Source organism: Heloderma suspectum, chromosome 2, assembly GCF_057233095.1.
Source record: "Heloderma suspectum isolate Gila_16-S chromosome 2, 16-S_ref, whole genome shotgun sequence".
Lineage (NCBI taxonomy): Eukaryota > Metazoa > Chordata > Lepidosauria > Squamata > Helodermatidae > Heloderma > Heloderma suspectum.
Genome location: NC_139459.1, coordinates 43,572,340 through 43,596,600, shown reverse-complemented (window position 1 = coordinate 43,596,600; position 24,261 = coordinate 43,572,340). Strand labels below are relative to the sequence as shown.

At 44.5% G+C, this 24,261-nt stretch overlaps 2 protein-coding genes across 4 annotated transcripts in view; one reads left to right on the top strand and one right to left on the bottom strand.

Moving 5' to 3' along the window:
- NLN (neurolysin) overlaps positions 1-1,578 on the bottom strand; it is a 50,178-nt gene extending 48,600 nt beyond the window's left edge. For both annotated transcript variants that reach the window (XR_014787604.1, XM_084833326.1), the window contains exon 1: positions 1,388-1,578. Coding sequence is in view for 1 of the 2 variants with exons in the window: in XM_084833326.1 (XP_084689452.1) it covers positions 1,388-1,428 (41 nt within the window). In the remaining variant the exon portion in view is untranslated. The remainder of the gene's footprint in view (positions 1-1,387) is intronic.
- SGTB (small glutamine rich tetratricopeptide repeat co-chaperone beta) overlaps positions 1,224-24,261 on the top strand; it is a 38,354-nt gene continuing 15,316 nt past the window's right edge. Inside the window, exons 1-5 of one of the 2 annotated variants that reach the window (XM_084833343.1) lie at positions 1,683-1,840; positions 10,612-10,665; positions 13,210-13,331; positions 22,151-22,254; positions 23,741-23,810. In XM_084833343.1, the coding sequence (XP_084689469.1) occupies positions 13,232-13,331; positions 22,151-22,254; positions 23,741-23,810 (274 nt within the window). In that variant the 5' untranslated portion in view covers positions 1,683-1,840; positions 10,612-10,665; positions 13,210-13,231. Of the gene's footprint in view, positions 1,841-10,611; positions 10,666-13,209; positions 13,332-22,150; positions 22,255-23,740; positions 23,811-24,261 lie in introns of both variants that reach the window. The other variant, XM_084833342.1, reaches the window with a different exon arrangement.

Genomic DNA, 24,261 nt, shown 5'->3' with positions numbered 1-24,261 from the left:
AGAGAAAAGGCCTACAACTCCCAGTATGCCCCAGCCAGCTATGCTTTTTTCTGTCTAAACATGCATAGGATTGTGCCCTAAAAGAATAATAGCTTTACATGGCTCTACACCATATCTATACTAAATATGTTAAGATGTCTATTGAAAACCAGGTGTATTTCAAGAAGCTAAGTCCAAAATACACATATATCATTCAGGGTACAATCCTATTCAAGTTTAGACAGAAAAAAGTCTACAACTCCCAGCATGCCCTAGCCACCATGGCTGGCTGGGGCATGCTGGGAGTTGGTGTTTTTTCGATCTAAACATGCATAGGATTTCACCCCTATGAAATAGGTTTTCATCAATGATTTTGCTGATTGATTGCTATTAGCTCTAGTGTCACTGCTCTAGATAAAGGCGTATCAGAGCATGTATTGTATATTGTATTGTAAGATCATCTTATTTTGCTGGGGCATATCTGGGTGCTGTACAATCCTCCTCCTCCTCCCCTAAATGTGCAAACCAATGATCACTTAATTGGAAGAAAGTACAATAATGGGGCTAACTTGCATGCACTGGATTGGCTTTTTAGAAATCTAGAAATCTAGGACTATTATTAGAACCATTACATATGGATCCAATAAACATAGATGCTCACTGGACTTGCATTATGTATGCAGTATGATGATGCAGGGAGTTGCATACAAAAACTCATCCCACAATAAATAAATGCTCAAGGTGCCTTTTTTGCATGTTTGGTAGTTTCCCCTCACATTCTGTGTACTGGAGCCTTGGTAAAACTGGAGCACCTAAAGGAAAGAAAGGGCGATCGATATATATTCAAGAGGATTGAAGTGTGTGTGTGTGTGGGGGGGGGGGGTATTTTCTTTCAGAGCCGACAACCCCTCAATCTCGGGTTGGGTTTAAAAATAATAATTAAGCCACCCTTAAGAATTAGGAGATGCCCCCTCCCCCGCCCTACTGAGGATTTTAAGGAAAAGACCTTGAAGGAGAAGCTGAAGACCGGGAAAGAAAGGAGGCAAGACTGTTCACCTTCCTAGTCAAAGGGCGGCATTATAAGCACGGAGAGCCCTGTGAGAGAGAAGCTACTTTACACACGTCCACCCAGCGAGATGAGGACAGGAGGGCCTGGCGCGCTATGCCCACGGGGTCACCAAGAGTCGGACGCGACTGAACACCACCCCCACCCAAGGAGAGGGCGGGCCTGGCAGCTTCGCGCCTCTTGCTCCGGCGCTTGCAAACAAAAGACACGGCGCTGTGCAGCTGAGGCCAGCCGCCCACGCTGCGGTCCTTCGGATGCCGCCTTCGGGCGGCCCCGCAAGCAAGAGGGCCCCGCCCGGGCCTCCTCCGCGCGGGCGAGGGAGGTCTTTCTCGCACGGAGTACCTGCTCAAGCTCCGGCCCGCAGAAACGCCCAACGACAGCATGGAGGGAGGGGGGGAGTTAGGGGAGGGGGGGAGTTAGGGGAGGCCGCAGCCGCGCTCCGACTGCCCCACAGACCCCCGGCCGCTCCCAGCCCCGGCCTGCCTGCCTGTCAGCGCGCAGGCACGGCTCGCCGCGCGCCGCCGCGCGACCTCGGCGGGAGGGAGCGGCGCGCTCGCTTCCGCCGCCCGGGGCTCGGCGCCGCGCGCCCCCTTCAGGCGCCCGCCCGCGCTGCCGCACGGACGACAACAACGCCGCGGGAGCGAGCCCGGGACGCGGAGAAGTTTGCGGCGCCTCGACGCGCCGCGCGGGCCGGCGGAGGGAGGGAAGCAGCCTCGGAGCCGCCCGCCGTCGCCCCGCCCCGCCCGGCCCTCCTCCTCTCCTCTCCTCTCCTCTGCTCCTCCTCGCCGCCGCCAGGTAAGCAGCCGCCGCTGCCCTTCCGTCGCGGGGATGCGGCCCGCGCGCCGCAGAGCTTTCGCTGTTCCGCCGCAGAGAAGCTGCTGCCATCGCCGCCTCTGCGCAGGGAGCGGAATGGCGCAAACATCTGGCTCTCCCAGTTGTTTGTGCGTACTGGAAGGGATGAAGGATGCGGAGCATCCCTCGGGTAGCCGCTGCCTGTGCCTGGCACTGGTCAAGGCGGGAGGCCTCCTCCTCCTCTTGTAGGGCACTGCTGAGCCGCTCCCGTCCACTCAGATGGGCCATGATAATAATTTCCCCCCTCCACATTTAGGTAGACCCTAACTCAGCCTTCCCCAGCCTGGTACCCTTCGGACGGGGTGGACCACAACCCCCATCGTTCCTAGCCAGTGGGGTGATGGGAGTTGTAGTCCGGCTCATCCAGAGGGCGCCAGGTTAGGGAAGGCTGCCCTCACTCAAAGCTTGGGAACCTAGGGTGGGCACATTTCTGTGTATGGGATGCAGAAGATGAGTGGAGTGAGCTGTTTGGGCCAGGTTTTCCAGGTGTGTGCTGGGAGGATTTATCCCTTGTGTGTATGTGTGTATAATATGATGATCGTTCTCGGCTTGTGTGCTCTGATTCCTAAAGCTGTCAACCCGCCAAATGTCGTTTCAAGTGTATATGTAGATAAACATGGGGTACCAATTAAAAAGCACTCCCAAAGAGTGGCATTTCAAATATAAGGTTGGCTAGTTATATAACTCACTAAAGTGTATGGGGAATGTAAAAATATGACTGTAGGGACACAGTGCCTCCTCCTCCTCCATTCAACAGTATTTGCCTGAAGTGGGCTGTGCCACCATTAAAACAAAATATGTTTATTGTATAGCAACACTTATGCTTCCCCATTAGCAACCAACCCTTCGGATGTTCATCATCAGCCTTAACTGTCTAAAACAAAAACACTTTTAGTATTTTCATCATCAATATTAAGATGTTAAAAACTTTTTCCAGAATGAAAGTGGAAAATAATTGTAAGGGAAAGTGAGAGCCTATGAAGTTGGACTGAAATGCTTTCCTAAAGTCATATAATTTTTATCAGAGAAGATGCTGAGGGCAAGTGAAGCTCTGAGTCAGCAGGGTGTCACTAATCACAAGTTTGCATTGAGGTCACCATGTTCTAATTTTCATTCTAAAGTGCTGGTCTTTGTTAGGAGAAAGTAGTGTATGTGTGTGTTATGAAACAGCACATTTCTTATTACGTTTTTCATATGTGTTCTTCGGTTCAACAGCAGAGTTCATTTAACTCAATTGTTCATTTTACTGTTAAAACATGGAAAGCAATGTTAAACCTGCAATCAATATGCAGTACATCTAGATCAATTTCAGTTGGGCTTCAGGCCTGGTTTTGGAATGGAAACCGCCTTGATTGCCCTGTAGGATGTGCTGGGAGAGAGACAGGAGAAGTGCAACCTTTTTGATTTTCCTGGACCTCTCAGTGGCTTTCAATGCCATCGACCGTGGTTTCCTTCTGGATAGGTTGTCTGTGTTGGGAGTTGGAGGCACTGTGCTGCAGTGGTTCCGCTCCTACTTGGATGGCCAATTCCAGAAGGTGGTGCTGGGGGATTATTGCTGTGTGCCTTGGCAACTATGCCGTGGGGTTCCACAGAGCACTATTTTATCCCCTATGCTATTCAACATCTACATGGGGGAGGTTATCCAGAGGGGTGGGCTGAGGTGCCATCAATATGCGCATGACACCCAGCTCTACCTCTCTTTCTTATCAAACCCAGGTGAGGCAGTGGCTGTTCTAAATCAGTGCCTGAGCACGGTAATGGACTGGATGAGGCCAATATACTGAGACTCAGTCCAGACAAGATGGAGGTACTGCTAGTGGGTGGTTTGTCTGCCTGGCTACGTGATGTTCAACCTGTTCTGAAGGGGGTTGCACTCCCTCTAAAGGATTAGGTTTGTAGTTTGGGGGTGCTCCTGGACCCAGAACTGTCACTTGAGGCACAGGTGGACCTGGTGGCACAGAGCACCTTTTATCAGCTTAGACGGATATACCAACTATGCCCTTATCTGGAAAAAGATAGCCTAGCTACAGTTATCCATGATCTGATAACCTCTCGTTTGGATTACCGCAATATGTTATACATGGGGCTGCCTTTGAAAGCAGCCCAGAAACTTTAGCTAGTCTGAAACAGGGCAGAGAGATTGTTAACAGGGACTGGCCAACGAGATCTCATTACGCTAGTACTTTTCCAGCTGCATTGGCTGCCAGTCCATGTCCAGGCCCAATTCAAAGTGCTGGTATTAACATTCAAAGCCCTAAATGGCTTGGGGCCAGGTTATCTGAAGAATTGCCCCCTCCCATATATACCTGCCTGGACCCTAAGATCATCTTCAGGGGCCCTTCTCCAGGAGCCCCTGCCAAAGGAAGAGGGCCTTTTCTGCTTTGGCACCCAGCTCTGGAATGAGCTCCCTAGAGAGTTTAGCCTGGTTGTTGTTGTTCAGTCGTTCAGTCGTGTCCGACTCTTCGTGACCCCATGGACCATAGCACGCCAGGCCTTCCTGTCCTGCGCTCTCTCCCGGAGCGTGCTCAAGTTCATATTCACTGCATCCATGATGCTATCTAGCCATCTCATCCTCTGCCGTCCCCTTCTCCTTTTGCCTTCAGTCTTTCCCAGCATCGGTCTTTTCCAGGGAGTTTTCTCTTCGCATTAGGTGGCCAAAATATTGGAGCTTCAGCTTCAGGATCTGTCCTTCCAATGAGCACTCAGGGTTGATTTCCTTTAGGATGGACTGATTTGACCTCCTTGCAGTCCAGGGGACTCGTAAGAGTCTTCTCCAGCACCACAGTTCGAAAGCATCAATTCTTTGGCGCTCAGCCTTCCTTATAGTCCAGCTCTCACAGCCATACATTACTACTGGGAAAACCATAGCTTTGATTAGACGGACCTTTGTCGGCAAGGTGATGTCTCTGCTTCTTACTATGCTGTCTCGGTTGGCCATAGCTTTCCTCCCAAGGAGCAAGCGTCTTTTCATTTCATGGCTACAGTCACCGTCTGCGGTGATCTTGGAGCCCAAGAAAGTAAAATCTGTCACTGCTTCCATTTCTTCCCCTTCTATATGCCAGGAAGTGATGGGGCCAGATGCCATGATCTTCGTTTTTTTAATGTTGAGTTTCAAACCAGCTTTTGCACTCTCCTCTTTCACCCTCAACAAGAGGCTCTTGAGATCCTCTTCGCTTTCTGCCATTAGGGTGGTATCGTCTGCATATCGGAGGTTGTTGATAATTCTCCCAGCAATCTTAATTCCGACCTCTGATTCATCCAACCCAGCATTTCTCATGATGTACTCTGCATATAAGTTAAATAAGCAGGGTGACAAGTTGCAGCCTTGTCGTACTCCTTTCCCAATTTTGAACCAATCGGTTGTTCCATGTCTGGTTCTTACTGTTGCTTCTTGACCCTCGTACAGGTTTCTCAGGAGACAGATAAGGTGGTCTGGTACTCCCACCACTTTCAGAATTTGCTAGAGTTTGTTGTGATCCACACAATCAAAGGCTTTAGCGTAGTCAATGAAGCAGAAATAGACGTTTTTCTGGAATTCTCTTGCTTTCTCCATGATGCAGCGAATGTTGGCGATTTGATCTCTAGTTCCTCTGCCTCTTCTAAACCCAGCTTGTACTTCCGGTAGTTCTCGGTTCACATACTGCTGAAGCCTAGCTTGTAGGATTTTGAGCATCACCTTGCTGGCATGTGAAATGAGCGCAACTGTGCGGTAGTTTGAACACTCTTTGGCGTTGCCCTTCTTTGGAATTGGAATGTAAACTGACCTTTTCCAGTCTTGTGGCCACTGTTGAGTGTTCCAGATTTGTTGACATATTGAATGCAGCACTTTAACAGCATCATCTTTTAGGATTTTAAATAGCTCGGCTGGAATACTGTCATCTCCGCTAGCTTTGTTGTTACTAATGCTTCCTAAGGCCCACTTGACTTCACTCTCGAGGATGTCCGGCTCAAGTTCAGTGACCGCACTATCATGGCTATCAGGGACATTCAGATCTTTCCTGTATAGTTCTTCTGTGTATTCTTGCCACCTCTTCTTAATCTCATCTGCTTCTGTTAGGTCCCTGCCTTCTTTGTCCTTTATCATGCCCGTCTTTGCACAAAACGTTCCCTTGAGATCTCCAATTTTCTTGAAGAGATTTCTAGTCTTTCCCATTCTGTTGTTTTCCTCGATTTCTTTGCATTGTTCATTTAAGAAGGCCTTCTTGTCTCTCCTTGCTATTCTCTGGAACTCTGCATTCAGTTGGGTATATCTTCCCCTTTCTCCCTTGCTTTTCGCTTCCCTTCTTTCCTCAGCTACTTGTAAAGCCTCATCAGACAGCCACTTGGCTTTCTTGCATTTCTTTTTCTTTGGGATGGATTTCGTTGCTGCCTCCTGAACAATGTTATGGACCTCCGTCCATAGTTCCTCAGGCACTCTGTCTATCAGGTCTAATCCCTGAAATCTATTCCTCACCTCCACTGTATATTCATCAGGGATATGATTTAGGTCATACCTGAACGGTTTAGTGATTTTCCCGACGTTCTTCAATTTAAGCCGAAATTTTGCAAGAAGCAGCTCATGATCTGAGCCACAGTCAGCTCCAGGTCTTGTTTTTACTGACTGTATGGAGCTTCTCCATCTTTGGCTGCAAAGGACATAATCAATCTGATTTCGATATTGACCATCTGGTGACGTCCATGTGTAGAGTCGCCTCTTGTGCTGTTGGAAAAGAGTGTTTGCTATGATCAGCATGTTCTCTTGGCAAAACTCTATTAGCTTTTGTCCTGCTTCATTTTGTACACCAAGGCCATGCCTGCCTGTTATCCCAGTGATTTCTTGACTTCCTACTTTAGCATTCCAATCCCCTATGATGAAGAGGACATCTTTTTTTGGTGTTAGTTCTAGAAGGTGTTGTAGGTCTTCATAGAACCGATCAACCTCAGCTTCTTCAGCATCAGTGGTTGGGGCATAGACTTCAATTACTGTGATGTTGAATGGTTTGCCTTGGATTCGTACTGAGATCATTCTATCATTTTTAAGATTGTACCCCAATACTGCTTTTCCCACCCTTTTGTTGACTATGAGTGCTACTCCATTTCTTCTAAGGGATTCTTGCCCACAATAGTAGATATGATGGTCACCTGAATTAAATTCGCCCATGCCTGTCCATTTTAGTTCGCTGATTCCCAAGATGTCGATGTTCAATCTTGCCATCTCATGTTTGACCACCTCCAGCTTACCCTGATTCATTGATCTGACATTCCAGGTTCCTAAACAATATTGTTCTTTACAGCATCGGATTTTCTTTTCACCACCAGACACATCCACAGCTGAGTGTCCTTTCGGGTTTGGCCCAGCCGCTTCACTCTTTCTGGCGCTACTTGGAAATACCCTCTGCTCTTCCCCAGTAGCATATTGGACACCTTCCGACCTGAGGGGCTCATCTTCCGGCATCATATCTTTTAGCCTTGTGATACGTTCCATGGGGTTTTCTTGGCAAGAATACTGGAGTGGGTTGCCATTTCCTTCTCCAGTGGATCACATTTTGTCAGAACTCTCTGCCATGACCTGTCCGTCTTGGGTGGCCCTGCACGGCATAGCTTATGGCTTCACTGAGTTACGCAAGCCCCTTCGCCACAACAAGGCAGTGATCCATGAAGGGGGTTTAGCCTGGTACCTACATTGTATTCCTTTTAGCACCAGGTGAAGACCTTTTTATTTTCCGAACATTTTCGGAAACACTAGTTTCTATATAACTGTAAACTATATAAACTAGTGTTATAGAAACACTAGTTTCTATAACACACTAGTCTTTCAGCTCTGTTTTAAATCTGTATTTTAAATCTCTGCATTGCTGCTAGGTTTTATTCTGGTTGTACTTTTATATTGTAGTTTTAAGCTGTCATACTTTATATTGTTTTATGTTGTACTTTGTGGTTGTAATTTTTGTGAACCACTCAGAGAGCTTCAGCTATTGGGCAGTATAGAAATGAAATAAAAAAATAAAAAATGTTATTTATTAATGTATTTGTATAGCACAATCAATGTGTATGGCACTATACAATGTACAAGCGGACAGGGCCTGGAGAGTTTACAGTGGAAAATTCGGCACAAGGGTTATCGCAAAGGAAGAGGAGCCAAGGTAAATAGAGAAAGAATATGATTTGTTTTGATCACTTCCTATTCAAATGCCCTCTGCATTTGGCGGTGCCCATCACTGGAATGTGGCCCCCAGGAGCTTCTCTGAAATTGAATTCGCCCATCAGGCTGAAAGAGGTTCAACTCCCTTGGTGTAGAGGATTTCAGCCTTAGTTAAGTAGGGTATTGTGCCAAAGGCTTCATGGAAAAATGGGTTTTGAGAAGGGATTTGAAGGAGAGGAGGCATCGTGGAAATGTTCTGGGATGCAGTTCCAGGTATTGTTGTTGTTGTTCAGTCGTGTCCGACTCTTCATGACCCCATGGACCACAGCACGCCAGGCCTTCCTGTCCTGCGCTCTCTCCCGGAGCGTGCTCAAGTCCATATTCATTGCATCGGTGATGCTATCTAGCCATCTCATCCTCTGCTGTCCCCTTCTCCTTTTGCCTTCAATCTTTCCCAGCATCAGGGTCTTTTCCAGAGAGTTTTCTCTTCACATTAAGTGGCCAAAATATTTGAGCTTCAGCTTCAGTATCTGTCCTTCCAATGAGCACTCAGGGTTGATTAGGATTGACTGATTTGACCTCCTTGCAGTCCAGGGGACTTGTAAGAGTCTTCTCCAGCACCACAGTTCAAAAGCATCGATTCTTCGGCACTCGGCCTTCCTTATAGTCCAGCTCTCACAGTCATACGTTGCTACTGGGAAAACCATAGCTTTGATTATACGAACCTTTGTCGGCAAGGTGATGTCTCTGCTTCTTACTATACTGTCTAGGTTTGCCATAGCTTTCCTCCCAAGGAGCAAGCGTCCTTTAATTTCATGGCTACAGTTGCAACAAGAAGCTCATGATCTGAGCCACAGTCAGCTCCAGGTCTTGTTTTTACTGACTGTACAGAGCTTCTCCATCTTTGGCTGCAAAGTACATAATCAATCTGATTTCGATATTGACCATCTGGTGATGTCCGTGTGTAGAGTCGCCTCTTGTGCTGTTGGAAAAGACTGTTTGCTATGATCAGCATGTTCTCTTGGCAAAACTCTATTAGCCTTTGTCCTGCTTCATTTTGTACACCAAGGCCATGCTTGCCTGTTATCCCGGTGATTTCTTGACTTCCTACTTTAGCATTCCAATCCCCTATGATGAAGAGGACATCTTTTTTTGGTGTTAGTTCTAGAAGGTGTTGTAGGTCTTCATAGAACCGATCAACCTCAGCTTCTTCGGCCTCGGTGGTTGGGGCATAGACTTGAATTACTGCGATGTTGAATGGTTTGCCTTGGATTCGTACTGAGATCATTCTATCGGTTTTGAGATTGTACCCCAATACTGCTTTTCCCACCCTTTTGTTGACTATGAGTGCTACTTCATTTCTTCTAAGGGATTCGTGCCCACAGAAGTAGATATGATGGTCACCTGAATTAAATTCGCCCATGCTTGTCCATTTGAGTTCGCTGATTTCCAAGATGTCGATATTCAATCTTGCCATCTCATGTTTGACCACCTCCAGCTTACCTTGATTCATTGATCTGACATTCCAGGTTCCTAAATACATTCCAGGTTCCTAAACAATATTGTTCTTTACAGCATCGGGCTTTCTTTTCACCACCAGACACATCCACAGCTGAATGTCCTTTCGGCTTTGGCCCAGCCGCTTCACTCTTTTTGGCACTACTTGGAAATTCCCTCTGCTCTTCCCCAGTAGTATATTGGACACCTTCTGACCTGAGGGGCTCATCTTCTGGCATCATATCTTTTAGCCTTGTGATACGTTCCATGGGGTTTTCTTGGCAAGAATACTGGAGTGGGTTGCCATTTCCTTCTCCAGTGGACCACATTTTGTCAGAACTCTCTGCCATGACCTGTCCGTCTTGGGTGGCCCTGCACAGCATAGCTTATGGCTTCACTGAGTTACGCAAGCCCCTTCGCCACAACAAGGCAGTGATCCATGAAGGGGAGTTCCAGGAACATGGGGCAGCAAAAGAGAAAGAATGTGATCATTTGAGGGAGCAGGAGCTGAGGGTGGTAGAGTCTGAGGAATGCAGAAATGTGTGTGAATATTAGAGCAGAGAAATAACAGGGGCCACAGAGGGCTTTGAAGATAAAGGTGAGGAATATGGGTTGAATCCATGTTACCCAGGTGTGTCGCTTTAACTAATTTCTCTCCCCTACCCATTGCTGCTATGCCTGTCCATTGTGTAAATATACATCTGCATCCTGAGGCCTGACTGGAATGTAGATGCAAGTTGGTGCAGTACAGGAATGAGGAACATCTTTCAGATCAAGGGGGCCAAATTCAATTTCAGAAAAGCGTGGGGGTGGGATTCTAGTGGTGGGCAGTAGGGAGTGGACCAAAAATACAAAAGATATTAGCACATTGTAGCTTAAAGCTCTTCCTGCCAGTAACTAAACTGTGGAAAAAATGCACCATAGCCGGGGGGGGGGGGTGCATGGCCAGAGGGAGGGTGTGTGGCCATCATGGGAACCTGTGAGGGCTGGATTGGGACCCCTGGAGGGCTAGAAATCTTTGGTTGGGAGAAGATGCTGAAAAGGAAACTCCATGCCTTTTGGACTAGGGCTAATAATGTTTACTGTTTTCCTAAAGACCAGAAGAGGTGAAGAAGGGACTTACCCCTTGCCAGTATTAAAGACTCAAAAGGTGAGTCCCAACCATAAACCTACAGATGGCCTTAGTCAGCCTCCTGTCTTTCGTTCTCCTTCCACACACACATGCCATCTGTAATATGGAGATCATTTACTAATCTCAAATTAAACAGGGATGTGTGTTGGGCCAGAGAAGCAAATTAAAAACTCCACTTTGGAAACACAAAAATCAGCAGTTAGCAGAGCCTGTCTCTGGCACTGATTGGAAAGCAGGGTCCTTGTAAGGTAAAGAATAACATCGTACTCCCTACCTTAACACAGCTAGAGGTTTGAAGCTGGCAAGAAAGGTTGGATAACTGTGTGTGTTTTGTGGAAACCCCTGGTCCTTAGTTCTGAACTTTAGCTGAAAACTATATTCTGGACAATATAAATATCCACTGGCTTTTCTGTTCCTTTTTGAACACAATACAAAGTACTGGTACTTGCTTTTAAATCCCCACACAACTCAGGGCTTAGATACTCGCAAGAATATCCGTCTTCCTGTATACAAAGTTCTTCCTTAGAGGCCCTTCTCTGAATGCCCATCTGAAGTGAGGTAGATGGCAAGAGGCAGGGAGAAGGGCCTTTTTGGTTGTGGTACCTGCTTGTGGAACTCTTTCCCCAGGGAGGCTCGCCAGAAGTCTATGTTAATGTCTTTTAAGAGCCAGGCAAAGCACTTTTTATTTTCCCAGGCTTTTAACATCTGATGTGTGTTCTTTTATTCTTTGTGATTCTTTGTACTGCTGGCTTTTACTGATGATGGCTATTTGACTGGGGGTTTTTTTATTACAAGCTTTTATAAATTGTCCTAGAAGTTATTAATGGAGAAGCAGTATAGAAATGTTTTAAATAAATACAAACTTCAACGCAATGCAAAATGCAACCTTACATTAGACCTCCACTGACCCAAAGTGACTTTTTTTGTGAAAACCTTGAGCGCAACCATCAGTTGTCTCAGCTTAGTGACCTCTGATAATGGGCTCCTTCACACTGAGTTTTAATGCTGCGATTCAGATTGCTCCTTCACGGAAGTTTGTGGGCTCTTTACATGACGCAGTGATCATTCAAGGCTTCTCCTGCACTAAATGCCCTTTGTTCGGTTTTTAAATAGATCGCAGATCATGAACTATCAAATTACCCTGTTGTGTTCCACTTCAGTTTCCTCCCTGAAAAGAGTAAAAGTGGCAAGAAGAGGAGTGAGATCAATGAAAGATAATGGAAGACTCAGATATGGGGAGAATGGGGCCATTTTAAATGCAGGATTTTAGGCTGGTGTAGAGAAGCCCAATTCACTCTTCAGCCCTGGGACTTGGTTCTGCATCGAGTGAACATCATATTTAAGAATACGTAGTTTGCCAAGTCTCTGGTTTCACGTAATTCTTAAAGGTACTAATGGTCCAACATACCCCTATTTTACCCCTCTCAGGGGTCACCAAGGGTTGGCACTAGAACCATTTTTTGAATGCCACAGCTCAGTCATAGAATTATTGCCTCTGAGCATGAGCAGAGTGCCACCACCAAGAAATCATAAACAGCCTCCATATTTTGAGAACTGGGGATGGGTTTGGTAAGGACTGAGAAGCAAGACCCAGAAACAAGTGAAGCAGTACAAAGGAAGATTCCTCCAATCTGCCCTGCAAAAACAAAACAAAACCCAGCAGTATACTCAAACTGAAACAACCTCTTCATACAATAGCCAAATCCATGCATATAGTTTATGTAACACTGATTACTCACAAATTCAGACAAGCAGGTTTGGATACCAATATCAACGTCATCAGGCTCCTGCCAGCATAGGACAGAAGACAAGGACCATAATAGGAGCAAAAAACCCACAGAGAGGGGAGAAAAATCCAGACAGGAGCTAAAGAATAAAAAGGAGGGAGAATTTGAGAGCTAACCAACAATATAGTTATTCTCACAATCCATCCCTCCACATGCAAGGCAGCACAGCAGACAGGCTTGGCTAATTGCCTTTTCCAAGTCCCAACAGCTCAGCTACACAAGAGGTTAGCTGGGGCTGTTTTCTCTCAGCCTGCAGATGACAGCAATGTGAATGGGCAGGGCTAACTGTGAGGATCAAAGGCAACTGGATGAAACTTTTAGCAGTCTGGGGCTTAGGCAGAACATCCAGGAGAAAATAAGTGTTGTCACACAGTCCTCTGCAATTTCTCCATCCCTCACCTTCCTGTTGAATTATGAGAGAGGAGCAGCTATGGAAAGGACAAAATGATCAGTTAAAGCAAAATGATTGACACACTACTCTTTAATTGCTTTTCTCCTTGATGTCAGGGTGGGCAGATCCCCACAGCCCATAACAGCTTCCACTGTATCCATAATGAGCTCTTCTAGCTTCTGCTTAATGCATCAAAGTAACATCTAGAAAAGCTCTTGTTGAAATACTTTCTGAAGAACTGTGTACTATGACTTTTCAACTTCACTAAAAGCTTTGGCATGGAAGGGATTTTAAGATGAATAATCATATTTAAAAAATACGCTTTTACTGAGCTTCTCCATATTTCCTTAGCGCTAATAGGATTGCTTTTCTTTTATAACGCAGTGGAGTTTCGCAACCCTTGAAAATGTCTTCTGTCAAACGCCTTGTATATGCTGTCATCCATTTCTTGCGAGAACAGAGTCAGATGGATACATTTACTTCAGATGAACAAGAAAGCTTGGAAGGTTTGTGGTGATTGAAGAATGTGATGTCTGATGGAAGTGTTGACGTTAAATGTATGAAAAGCAAGGAAGAGGCATTAATGTTTGTTTTCTTCTATGGTGGTGGTTTTCAAACTGTTCTGAGGAACCATGGAGGTTCTTGGCTACCTAACAGAGACTCCTCATTAGAAGATCAGTAATAGCAGACAAGCTTCCCAGAAAGACAGCTTGTACAACACCATCATTTTTTAAAAAATGCTTTATTGATTTCAATATAGAAATTTATAAAACAGTAAAAATGTACATAACTTGATACAGGAATTCATGGAGGGTTTGTTAATGTAAATCAAAAATATTCAGTTGATGGCTGAGACTCGATTATGAAGTCTCTTGTACTGAAGTGTGTCAAAGTATCTCTCCACAATTTACCATGGATAGTTGATGATCTTTTTGTATTGTCTTTGTCACTTATAAAGTTTATGAAATAATACCAGGTCTTCCCCAAATCATTTGTTTCTTCTTGTCCTCTGCAGGCTTTGAGGTGTTTTGTTAGCTTTTTCTACCAGTATGATACTTGATACGTTAGTGTCCCACATATCTATAGTTAAATTCAAGTAAGACTTCAAATTTGTTACAGTCACTTGGTGCGTAGCAGTCAATAAGAATGTAAGCATTTCCTTGCATGTAAAGTTTCATTATTATCTTGAAATATAGTTCACAAAGTTAGCTTAGGGTCCAAATAGATTCTTGTTTTTGGTATTTTTCCATATTCTCGAAAGATTTCAGACCCAAATCACTATATCTCAACTCTCAACACTGCCAGTTTTCTCCTGCAGTGCATAACCAAGGGGAAGTGCTGGATGTGTCCTGGGTAGATGCTCAATTCACATGAAGCAATGATGAGGCCCAGTGTCAGGAGTGCCCAAGCTGCCTCTTACAGCCCCCTCCAATAGCCAACTCAAGACACAGACGAAGAGGATTCTTTCCAAGGCTTTATTCCTTTTACAACTTAATGACTCTTTCAGATGCTAATCACCAGCGACTAAGCAAGGAACTGCACTGGGGTAGTTAGCAGAGTAGCCTAAGCTCCAGGTAAGGCAGTTGGTCCCCGTTTGAAGGAGGAGCGTGGGAAGACTGAACTTATGGGCTGTGGAGAAGTCCTCCCTCTTACCCTTGGGTCCTTGGGATGCGACCGTTATTTTAGTGCCAAGCGAGCAGAGCACCTCCTCTCAGCGCCTTCCATCTGGCGCCGCTCCCTGCGTCTGCGCCGAGCATCCAGCAAGGCCCCATCCCCTGCTCTCTCGCTGCCAGGGTCACTATCTCAGGAATGCAGGCAGGAGGAATCTCTCCCTGCCGCTGTGCCTGTGAGCGATGAGCGAGCTCCTCTCCCACGGGTTGTTGCTCTTCCTCAGAATCAGAACTGCTCTGGGGCTCTATGGGCTCAGTTTCCACCCTGACACCCAGTTGGTTGGGTCCACAAACTTTGGGTGGGCTTAGTAGCCAATACTTGCTTCTAGTAACTGGTGAGGCTCCACTTTCTTGCTTTGTACTTTATGAAGGCGAAGTAAATTTTCATGCTCCATTAGGTCAAAGGCAAAGATGGGGAGGACAGGCTAAATTTGCCTGTGATAAGGGCATTTGATCTGGCAGTTGCTCCCACCACTTGGATTTCCCATGGCACTTCGTGTGTGGGTGAGTTGAAAGGAGATAGTGGCCAAACCATGATGCAATTGGGAGGTGGCTGTGGGCCAACAATAGTCCTGATCCACTACATATATGACATTGTTTTCTTCTGCTATATGTGAAGCAGGTCCTGACTGCAGGTAACAGACTTTTGGGATTTGTTTCAGGTGTTTGCTAGACTTGGAAATGAGGTGGTATAGGCTTATGTCTGAGGTTGATCGGTTCTGTGAAGACCTACAACACCTTCTAGAACTAACACCAAAAAAAGATGTCCTTTTCATCATAGGGGATTGGAATGCTAAAGCAGGAAGTCAAGAAATCACCGGGATAACAGGCAGGCATGGCCTTGGTGTACAAAATGAAGCGGGACTAAGGCTAATAGAGTTTTGCCAAGAGAACATGCTGATCATAGCAAACAGTCTTTTCCAACAGCACAAGAGGCGACTCTACACATGGATGGTCCAGATGACCAGATGGTCAATATCGAAATCAGATTGATTATGTCCTTTGCAGCCAAAGATGGAGAAGCTCTATACAGTCAGTAAAAACAAGACCTGGAGCTGACTGTGGCTCAGATCATGAACTTCTTATCGCAAAATTTCGGCTTAAATTGAAGAACATAGGGAAAACCACTAAACCATTCAAGTATGACCTAAATCATATCCCTTATGAATATACAGTGGAGGTGACAAATAGATTTAAGGGATTAGACCTGATAGACAGAGTGCCTGAGGAACTATGGACGGAGGTCCGTAACATTGTTCAGGAGGCAGCAACGAAATCCATCCCAAAGAAAAAGAAATGCAAGAAAGCCAAGTGGCTGTCTGAGGAGGCTTTACAAGTAGCTGAGGAAAGAGGGGAAGCGAAAAGCAAGGGAGAAAGGGGAAGATATACCCAGCTGAATGCAAATTTCCAGAGAATAGCAAGGAGAGACAAGAAGGCCTTCTTAAATGAACAATGCAAAGAAATCAAGGAAAATAATAGAATGGGAAAGACTAGAGATATCTTCAAGAAAATCGGAGATATCAAGGGAACGTTTTGTGCAAAGATGGGCATGATAAAGGACAAAGATGGCAGGGACCTAACAGAAGCAGATGAGATTAAGAAGAGGTGGAAAGAATACACAGAAGAACTATACAGGAAAGATCTGAATGTCCCTGATAGCCATGAGAGTGCGGTCACTCAACTTGAGCCGGACATCCTCGAGAGTGAAGTCAAGTGGGCCTTAGGAAGCATTACTAACAACAAAGCTAGTGGAGATGACAGTATTCCAGCTGAGCTATTTAAGATCCTAAAAGATGATGCTGTTAAAGTGCTGCACTCAATATGTCAACAAATTTGGAACACTCAACAGTGACCGCAAGACTGGAAAAGGTCAGTTTACATTCCAATTCCAAAGAAGGGCAATGCCATAGAGTGTTCAAACTACCGCACAATTGCGCTCCTTTCACATGCCAGCAAGGTGATGCTCAAAATCCTACAAGCTAGGCTTCAGCAGTATGTGAACCGAGAACTACCCGAAGTACAAGCTGGGTTCCGAAGAGGCAGAGGAACTAGAGATCAAATCGCCAACATTTGCTGGATCATGGAGAAAGCAAGAGAATTCCAGAAAAACGTCTATTTCTGCTTCATTGATTACGCTAAAGCCTTTGATTGTGTGGATCACAACAAACTCTAGCAAATTCTTAAAGTGATGGGAGTACCAGACCACCTTACCTGTCTCCTGAGAAACCTGTACGAGGGTCAAGAAGCAACAGTAAGAACCGGACATGGAACAACCGATTGGTTTCAAATTGGGAAAGGAGTATGACAAGGCTGTATATTGTCGCCCTGCTTATTTAATTTATATGCAGAGTACATCATGAGAAATGCCGGGTTGGATGAATCACAGGTCGGAATTAAGATTGCCGGGAGAATTATCAACAACCTCAGATACACAGACAGTACCACCCTAATGGCAGAAAGCGAAGAGGATCAAAAGAGCGTCTTGTTGAGGGTGAAAGTGGAGAGTGCAAAAGCTGGTTTGAAACTCAACATTAAAAAAACTAAGATCATGGCATCTGGCCCCATCACTTCCTGGCATATAGAAGGGGAAGAAATGGAAGCAGTGACAGATTTTATTTTCTTGGGCTCCAAGATCATCGCAGACAGTGACTGTAGCCACGAAATTAAAAGACGCTTGCTCCTTGGGAGGAAAGCTATGGCAAACGTAGACAGCATAGTAAGAAGCAGAGACATCACCTTGCCGACAAAGGTTCATATAATCAAAGCTATGGTTTTCCCAGTAGCAACGTATGACTGTGAGAACTGGACTATAAGGAAGGCCGAGCGCCGAAGAATCGATGCTTTTGAACTGTGGTGCTGGAGAAGATTCTTACGAGTCCCCTGGACTGCAAGGAGGTCAAATCAGTCAATCCTAAAGGAAATCAACCCTGAGTGCTCATTGGAAGGACAGATAATGAAGCTGAAGCTCAAATATTTTGGCCACCTAATGCGAAGAGAAAACTCTCTGGAAAAGACCCTGATGCTGGGAAAGATTGAAGGCAAAAGGAGAAGGGGACAGCAGAGGATGAGATGGCTAGATAGTATCACCGATGCAATGAATATGGACTTGAGTACACTCCGGGAGAGAGCGCAGGACAGGAAGGCCTGGCGTGCTATGGTCCATGGGGTCACGAAGAGTCGGACACGACTGAACGACTGAACAACAACAACAACAACAAGGCTTATGTCTTAACTAATTTGTTCACTGCTGTAGCTAGGAAATTTATGCTAATTTTAAAATGTTCCAAAGCAATTACATTGAGGGCTATTGTTTGAAGTAATGGGGAAGCTCTGAGAGGATCTAGATTTTTTTACATACTTGCGTTTATCACTAAAATATCTCCTGTAAATATTTTACAAAAAGTATAGCTGCCGTGAGTGCCATTTTTTTTGGTAGAAAGGTGAGATACAAATCAAAACAAACAAGCAATTATTCTGGTAAATCATTTTTCAATAGGAATGAGTAATTTTCTGCTTTGATGGGATCAAAAAAAATATTCCTATCTAATCTGCAAAGGGACAAAAGCACCTCACTACTTCTTAATGAGTGTAACCAATACAGAGGATTAAGCATTCTTAGACAGTTATTATCTTGTCTCAAAAGTTGGTGCTGAATATCTAATGTGGAAGTGGCAGAGCCTTACCGTTCTCATTTAATTTTTATTGGCTTAGCGGATAAAACCCCATTATAATAACTGATACTTTTTACTTAGAAAAGGGTCTTCTATAATTGTATTTTAAAAATCAATATGGATTGAAGCTACACTAAGCTGCAATCATAAGCCCACTTACTAGGGGGCGAGCCCCATTAAAATGAGTGTGACTTCTGCATACACAGGATTTCTTTGCACCTCACGTGCTTTTCTTATTAAATGCAGATATAAGGTTCCAGTGTAAAAGAGTACCTCTGTTTACAAGGGTTTCCCCATTGATTTTATTGGGAGGTGGAAAGCCAACTTGACAGAAGAACTGTATGTGGACTGGAGTGCAAACTGGGCTCTGGTTTAGGGCAATGAATTGCAGTACCTGTACTGGCATCACCAGGCAAGAGAGGTTCAAGTGTCTTGTTGAGGGATTAGAAAATGTGTGGTTGATTGGACAGACAGAAGTTGGTTCCATGTGAGCAATCCAAACAAGCAGGGTAAGATTCGTTTGCAGGGCTAGGGAGCAGATAATGCTCAAGCAGAGGCATAGAGCAACACAGCTGTCAAGAAAGCTAATGAGATCTAGGATATAGATAGTGTGATTTGCTGCGTAGACCAAGGAGATAGACAGGAACAGGAAGTTTATATAGAAGAGAGATGGGGTTGTGACCAATTAAGCAAAGGTGATGCAGCAAGGCAATAGGCTAATCAGTTTACCTGGCATAGTTGTCGGATAAGCAATAATGGTTGAAAATGTATGAGAATTAAGGTCCTCTAACAGTCTCTTATGTAAATATATGACAATCAGTTTTGCTTGGTTTAGTACTAACCTTGGGCACCAGAGTAGTAATTCCTAGTGTTGACAGTGCATAGGTGGCCTTCAGACATACTTGGTGGATAACTGATACTGGGAATTGGGGAGAGAGAATGCATCCCTCTTGGATCTACTGGACCTCTCAGTGGTATTTGATATCATCAGTCATGGTATCCCTCTAGGTCGTTTGGCTAATATGGGACTTGGTGGCACCATTTTGTGACAGTTCTGGCCCTGTTTGGCAGAATGCTCCCAAAAGGTGGTGCTGGGGACTGTTGCTTAGCTCTGTGTGTCAGGGTGGACACTGAGCCCATAGATTCCCAGAGTAGTTCTGATTCTGAGGAAGAGGAGTCGCTCCTGGGAGAGGAGTGCGCTCCTTTTTCCCAGGGCCAACAGCTGACGGAGATTCCTCCCACCGGCATTCCTAGCTTAGATAGCAGTCCTGGGAGTGACAGAGCGCGGGAAGCAGACTTGATGGACGCGCGACGCCGACGCAGAGAGCAGTGCCAAATGGAGGGCGCGGAAAGGAGGCGTAGTGCCTGGTTGGCGCGCAAACAACAGTTGCGCCCAGAGGATCCAAGGGAAAAGGGGAGGGACTCTCCCTAGCCCTTAAATTCAGGGTCTGCCAGTGATTCCCTTTCAAATGGGGACCAACTGTTCCAGCGTAGGGCATAGGTACTCTGCTGCTCATATCTAGTTGCTAACAGTAGAGTTGTTAAGTTGTAAAAGAGGAATAAAGCTTTGAAAAGAATCCCTTTGTCTGTGTCTGGACTTGGCTACTGGATTAGACTGAGAGAGGCCTCCAAGGAGCCCTTGACACTGTGGTCCTTGGATTATGGGGTTCCTCAGGGCTCTATTTTGTCTCCTGTGCTTTAACATGTATATGAAGCTGCTGGGAGAGGTCAGCTGGGGGCTTGGGGTTTGGACTCATCACTATGCTGATGACACCCAGCTCTGTATTTCTTTTTGACCTGATGCCAAAGAGGCTGTGAAGTTCTGAAATGTCTGGATACACAGAGGTATTGGATGTGGGTGAACAATTTGAGGCTCAATCCAGATAAAACAGAAGCTTTGTTACTCACTAGACAAGTCAACCTTGGACTGGGAGCACAGCCTGTTTGGGAAGGGATTGCACTCCCGTAAAGTACCAGGTTCACAGCTGAGGTTCTCTTGTTGCCAGCATTTCTCCTTGGAGTGCCAGGTGGCTGTTGTGGCCATGAGTGCCGTTGGCTAGTGTGCCCGCGGTGCCCCTTCCTGGAGAAGGCAGATCTGGCCACAGTGATCCATGCCTTAATTGCCCCTTATTTTGATTACTGTAACTTGCTGTGCATGGTGGTTGCCCTTGAAAAGCCTTTGGAACCAATAGGTAGTTCAAAACATGGAAACTGTACTGTTGTCTGTCATGTGCTTCATAGACCATATAACAGCAGTCTTTAACCAAATACACTGGCTTCCACTTTGTTTCTAAGCCCGATTCAAAGTGCTGTTTTTTACCTATAAAGCTGTAAATGACTTGGGGCCAAAATATCTGAAAGACTGCCTCCTCTCTTATGATCCTGTCCTTAATCTTAATCAGATGCTCTGTTGTGGGTCCCACCATCAAGAGAGGTTAGGTAGGTCAGTATTCGAGACGGGACCTTTTCTGTAGCAGCACCCAAATATGGAACTCACTCCCATGGGAGGTCAGCTTGGCTCCATCCTTACTGAACTTTAGACAACAGTAAAAATCTTTGATGGTTTTTAATGTTGTTCTCTGGTTTGGTTTTGAGAAGGTTCTGTTTCTGCTTTTATTTCATTGTTGTGTATTGTATTGTTTTAAATCAGGGGTAGGCAAAGTGGTGCCTGTGGGCACCAGGGTGCCCTCAAATGCTTTTCTTAGTGCCTGTTCAGGTGCCTTATCCTGCCTACTTTTTTAAAAAAATAACAATATTTCTTACTGGCAGCTGGATTGCTTCAAAGCAAAGTGAGGGCCTCTAGGAGCTCTCAGCTTCTTTTTTATGAATGCCTCTGAGCCACATGCAGGGCTTGGAGATATTCTTAGGAAATGAAGATGGCAGGTGGCTGCAGGCTGATACCTTCAGCTGCAGCGTGCCTGTTTTGTGGTGGTGCCCAGGACAGTTTCTCCAATTGCCAAATGTGCCCACAGGCCCAAAAAGGGTTGCTGCCCCTGTTTTAAACTGGCTGCCACTTCGAGGGCCCTGGTGGGCAGAAAAGCAATAGGTACTTTCAAATAATAAATAAATCTTGCTGTGGAGTTACATGGAGGACAAACAGTAGCTTTAATTTCATCTCACAGTGCATGGGTGACTCAGAGGAAGAGGTAAATGCATAGCCTCTAGCTGGGATTAAAGTACCACGAAAAGCTTAGCACTTACCCTGAAGCCCTCAGAACATCATCTTCTGGGTTATGTATCATTTTAATAGTCTACAGGACGCCCCTTTAATGTCACTGTGTTTATCTGCATGTCTCTCTTTCTGTCTCCCTCTCTCTTTCTCTGTCTTGAAAAAAGGCTACCATTTAGTGGGCGGAGAAGCTTGTTTTCTGATCGTTTACTGAAAACCAGTTCAAATTCAGTGGGAGAACCAAAGTGTTTTATTAGTTTGGGCCTAGAAATAGCAAAACACTTTTTTAATGTGAAGTACGTTCCAGAGAAAGATAAATCCAAAGTTACACTTAGCTGGAGGCAGAGAAGACAGACAAGTTAAATGCATATGTCTTTATTGATGGGTCAAATTTCTGTAGCTAGGTGGATTTCTCTAGCTGAAGAGTCTGGGGCAGTGGGTGATGACTGAGAGAAGGCAATGCTTTATTGATCTGTTACACATTGTATTTTGCTGATTGTTTGCAAAAACATTATCTACTGACATTTATCCTTTATGTCTTGCAGCTTCATACTTACGGATTATCCGGGGGGCGGGGATGGTTCAATTGTTTGGTACTTATTGACACAAATACAATAAAACTCAGTAATGTTAATGCTTTAAATTTAAAAAGGCTATTTTGGATCTAGTTCTTCCAGACAGTAAGTAATTTGGTTTTGTTCCAGAGAATTGCCTTGATATCAAGTAGTGACAATGTCTTGAGGAATTTCTGTTATTCCTACACGTTGGTAGATGAATAGGTAATTTACTGTTTAAAAATACTTATTTTTCTACAGTGGCCATGCAGTGTTTGGAGACAGTCTTTAAAATTAACTTGGAAGATTCCCATCTTGCAGTACCTGTGCGCTTGATAGAAATGTTTGCAGAATCTTGTCATAAGGTAAAACTGAATTAGAGCATATCTGTATGCAGATTAATAACTTTAACAGGGCACAATTGCTTATTATTTTAGGTGATTCTTCTAGTGTAGACTAGCTTTCTTACAGTGAGTTGTAGCTTTAGCTTATTAAATTGTAAGTTATCGCACTACTTAACAGGGGCCTAGTTTGAACAATTACGTGAACAAGCCTTTTGCCTACACACACAGCCCTTTCTCTCTTCCCTTCTTGGTATGCCTGAATGCAGCGTGGAAGTCTCCAGTTAACCATGGTTTCCTGTTTTCTTCAAACTAAGAAACTATGGTTACCAGCTTGGAACAAGCCATGATCTTAAACCATGGATTGAAGTTGGTTTAAGATCCTGGCTTGTTTTGAAGCTGATAACCATAGCTTCTTGGTTCAGATAAATCGGGACACTATGGTTAACTTCCTCCTGGCATTCAGGCATGTCAAGGAGGGAAGAGACTATAGGCCCAGGTTAATTCATATCTTGACTTAGCATTTTGCATATAACAGCAGCAAATCATCACATACCATGTGCGAGCTGTTTCCAGTTTGAATATGCAACCTCTGATCGGCCTGATTGTAGATTGCTCCTGTGGATGTAAAAACCCAGACTCTTTGGATTGTTTGTGGGTTAAACAACCTAAAACTAATTTAGGATTAATTGTTAGGTTAACTTTGGGTTGTTTAATCCATGAATAATCCAAACTGTCCAAGTTCACACATCATGCAGCAACCTACAAAAGGACCAGTCGGAGATTACATATTTAAATCAGAAGCGGCTTGTGCACGGCATGCAACCTGCCAAATTGTAGGTTAATTAACCCATTATTTGCTGCTGTTACATGCAAACTGGCCCATTAAGTCAGTATCTCAGAATCAATAATGTTGAGATTTTGGTAATATGTAAATTTATAATTCGTTTATCAACTAAAAACGAATAGGTAGTATATTCAGCTATCCTGATGTGTGTGTTTCTAAACTGCCTGTACAATTTTTTTTCTTGAAAAGGGGTATTTAATTTTTACATAAGTAAATTTTGTGTATGTGTGCAAACATTGTCATCACTTATTTTGGGGAGAAGGCAATCAGGATTCATTCCTTTCACACAAAAAGGTAATCAATGTTGTCAAAACTGACTGAAGGTGACCCAGTTCAGCATAGATCACTGTATTTGCATGTCCGACTGCTATATGCTTTGTTTTAAAACCAAATATAGTAAGTGTGTTTCCAGAATGGAATAACAGACTTGAATACTCCAGGTTACCATACTGCTTTGACTGGGGTACCACTTCCTATATCCACTTAAAAAGGATATTCATATCATTAAGTTATATCCACTGATTTTTCCTTCCCTATATTAGCTTATCCCTTTCCATTGCAGAATGAGCCTCCTGAGGCTTATTTAAGATTGGTGATAGAGATAGTTAAATCTAGATAAAATGATCCAAAAATGAGATTTTCCTTTCTTTAAAATTAATATAGAGTGAAATACTGCCTCTCTCAGATTCTTCGCCAGAGGATCTTGAGAAAGCTGACCAGCTGAAGGATGAAGGTATGTAACTGAGAAGAAAGAAAAAAACCGCCACACCATTCCATTCTGCCATAGCTCTCATAGTTGAATTATTGGCCATACGCACTGAAATATGGCTCATGAATGATGCACAACTGTTCAGGCTTCTAGGCAACCCTGCGTAGTAGAGAACTGTTGGATGGTGTGTTCAATGTTGCATGTTAGAAGATGGGTCTGCTGGCGGCTTTGGAGGAAATGAAAAAGCACAGGATTGCTAAATGTCTAGCAGAATCCTATGCATGTTTATGTGGAAGTACGGCTGCAAAGTTTCCTGAGTTAGATTCATCTAATGACAATTTTTAATCTACTAAAAAGTGCCCCCAATTTGGGCAGCAATTAAAAATATATTCTCTTTAATTCAGGTGCCGATAAAAACTCCAGGTAGCCAGCGTTGTTTTAAAAGAGGCATTCATTGTCCATTCTCTCATAGATT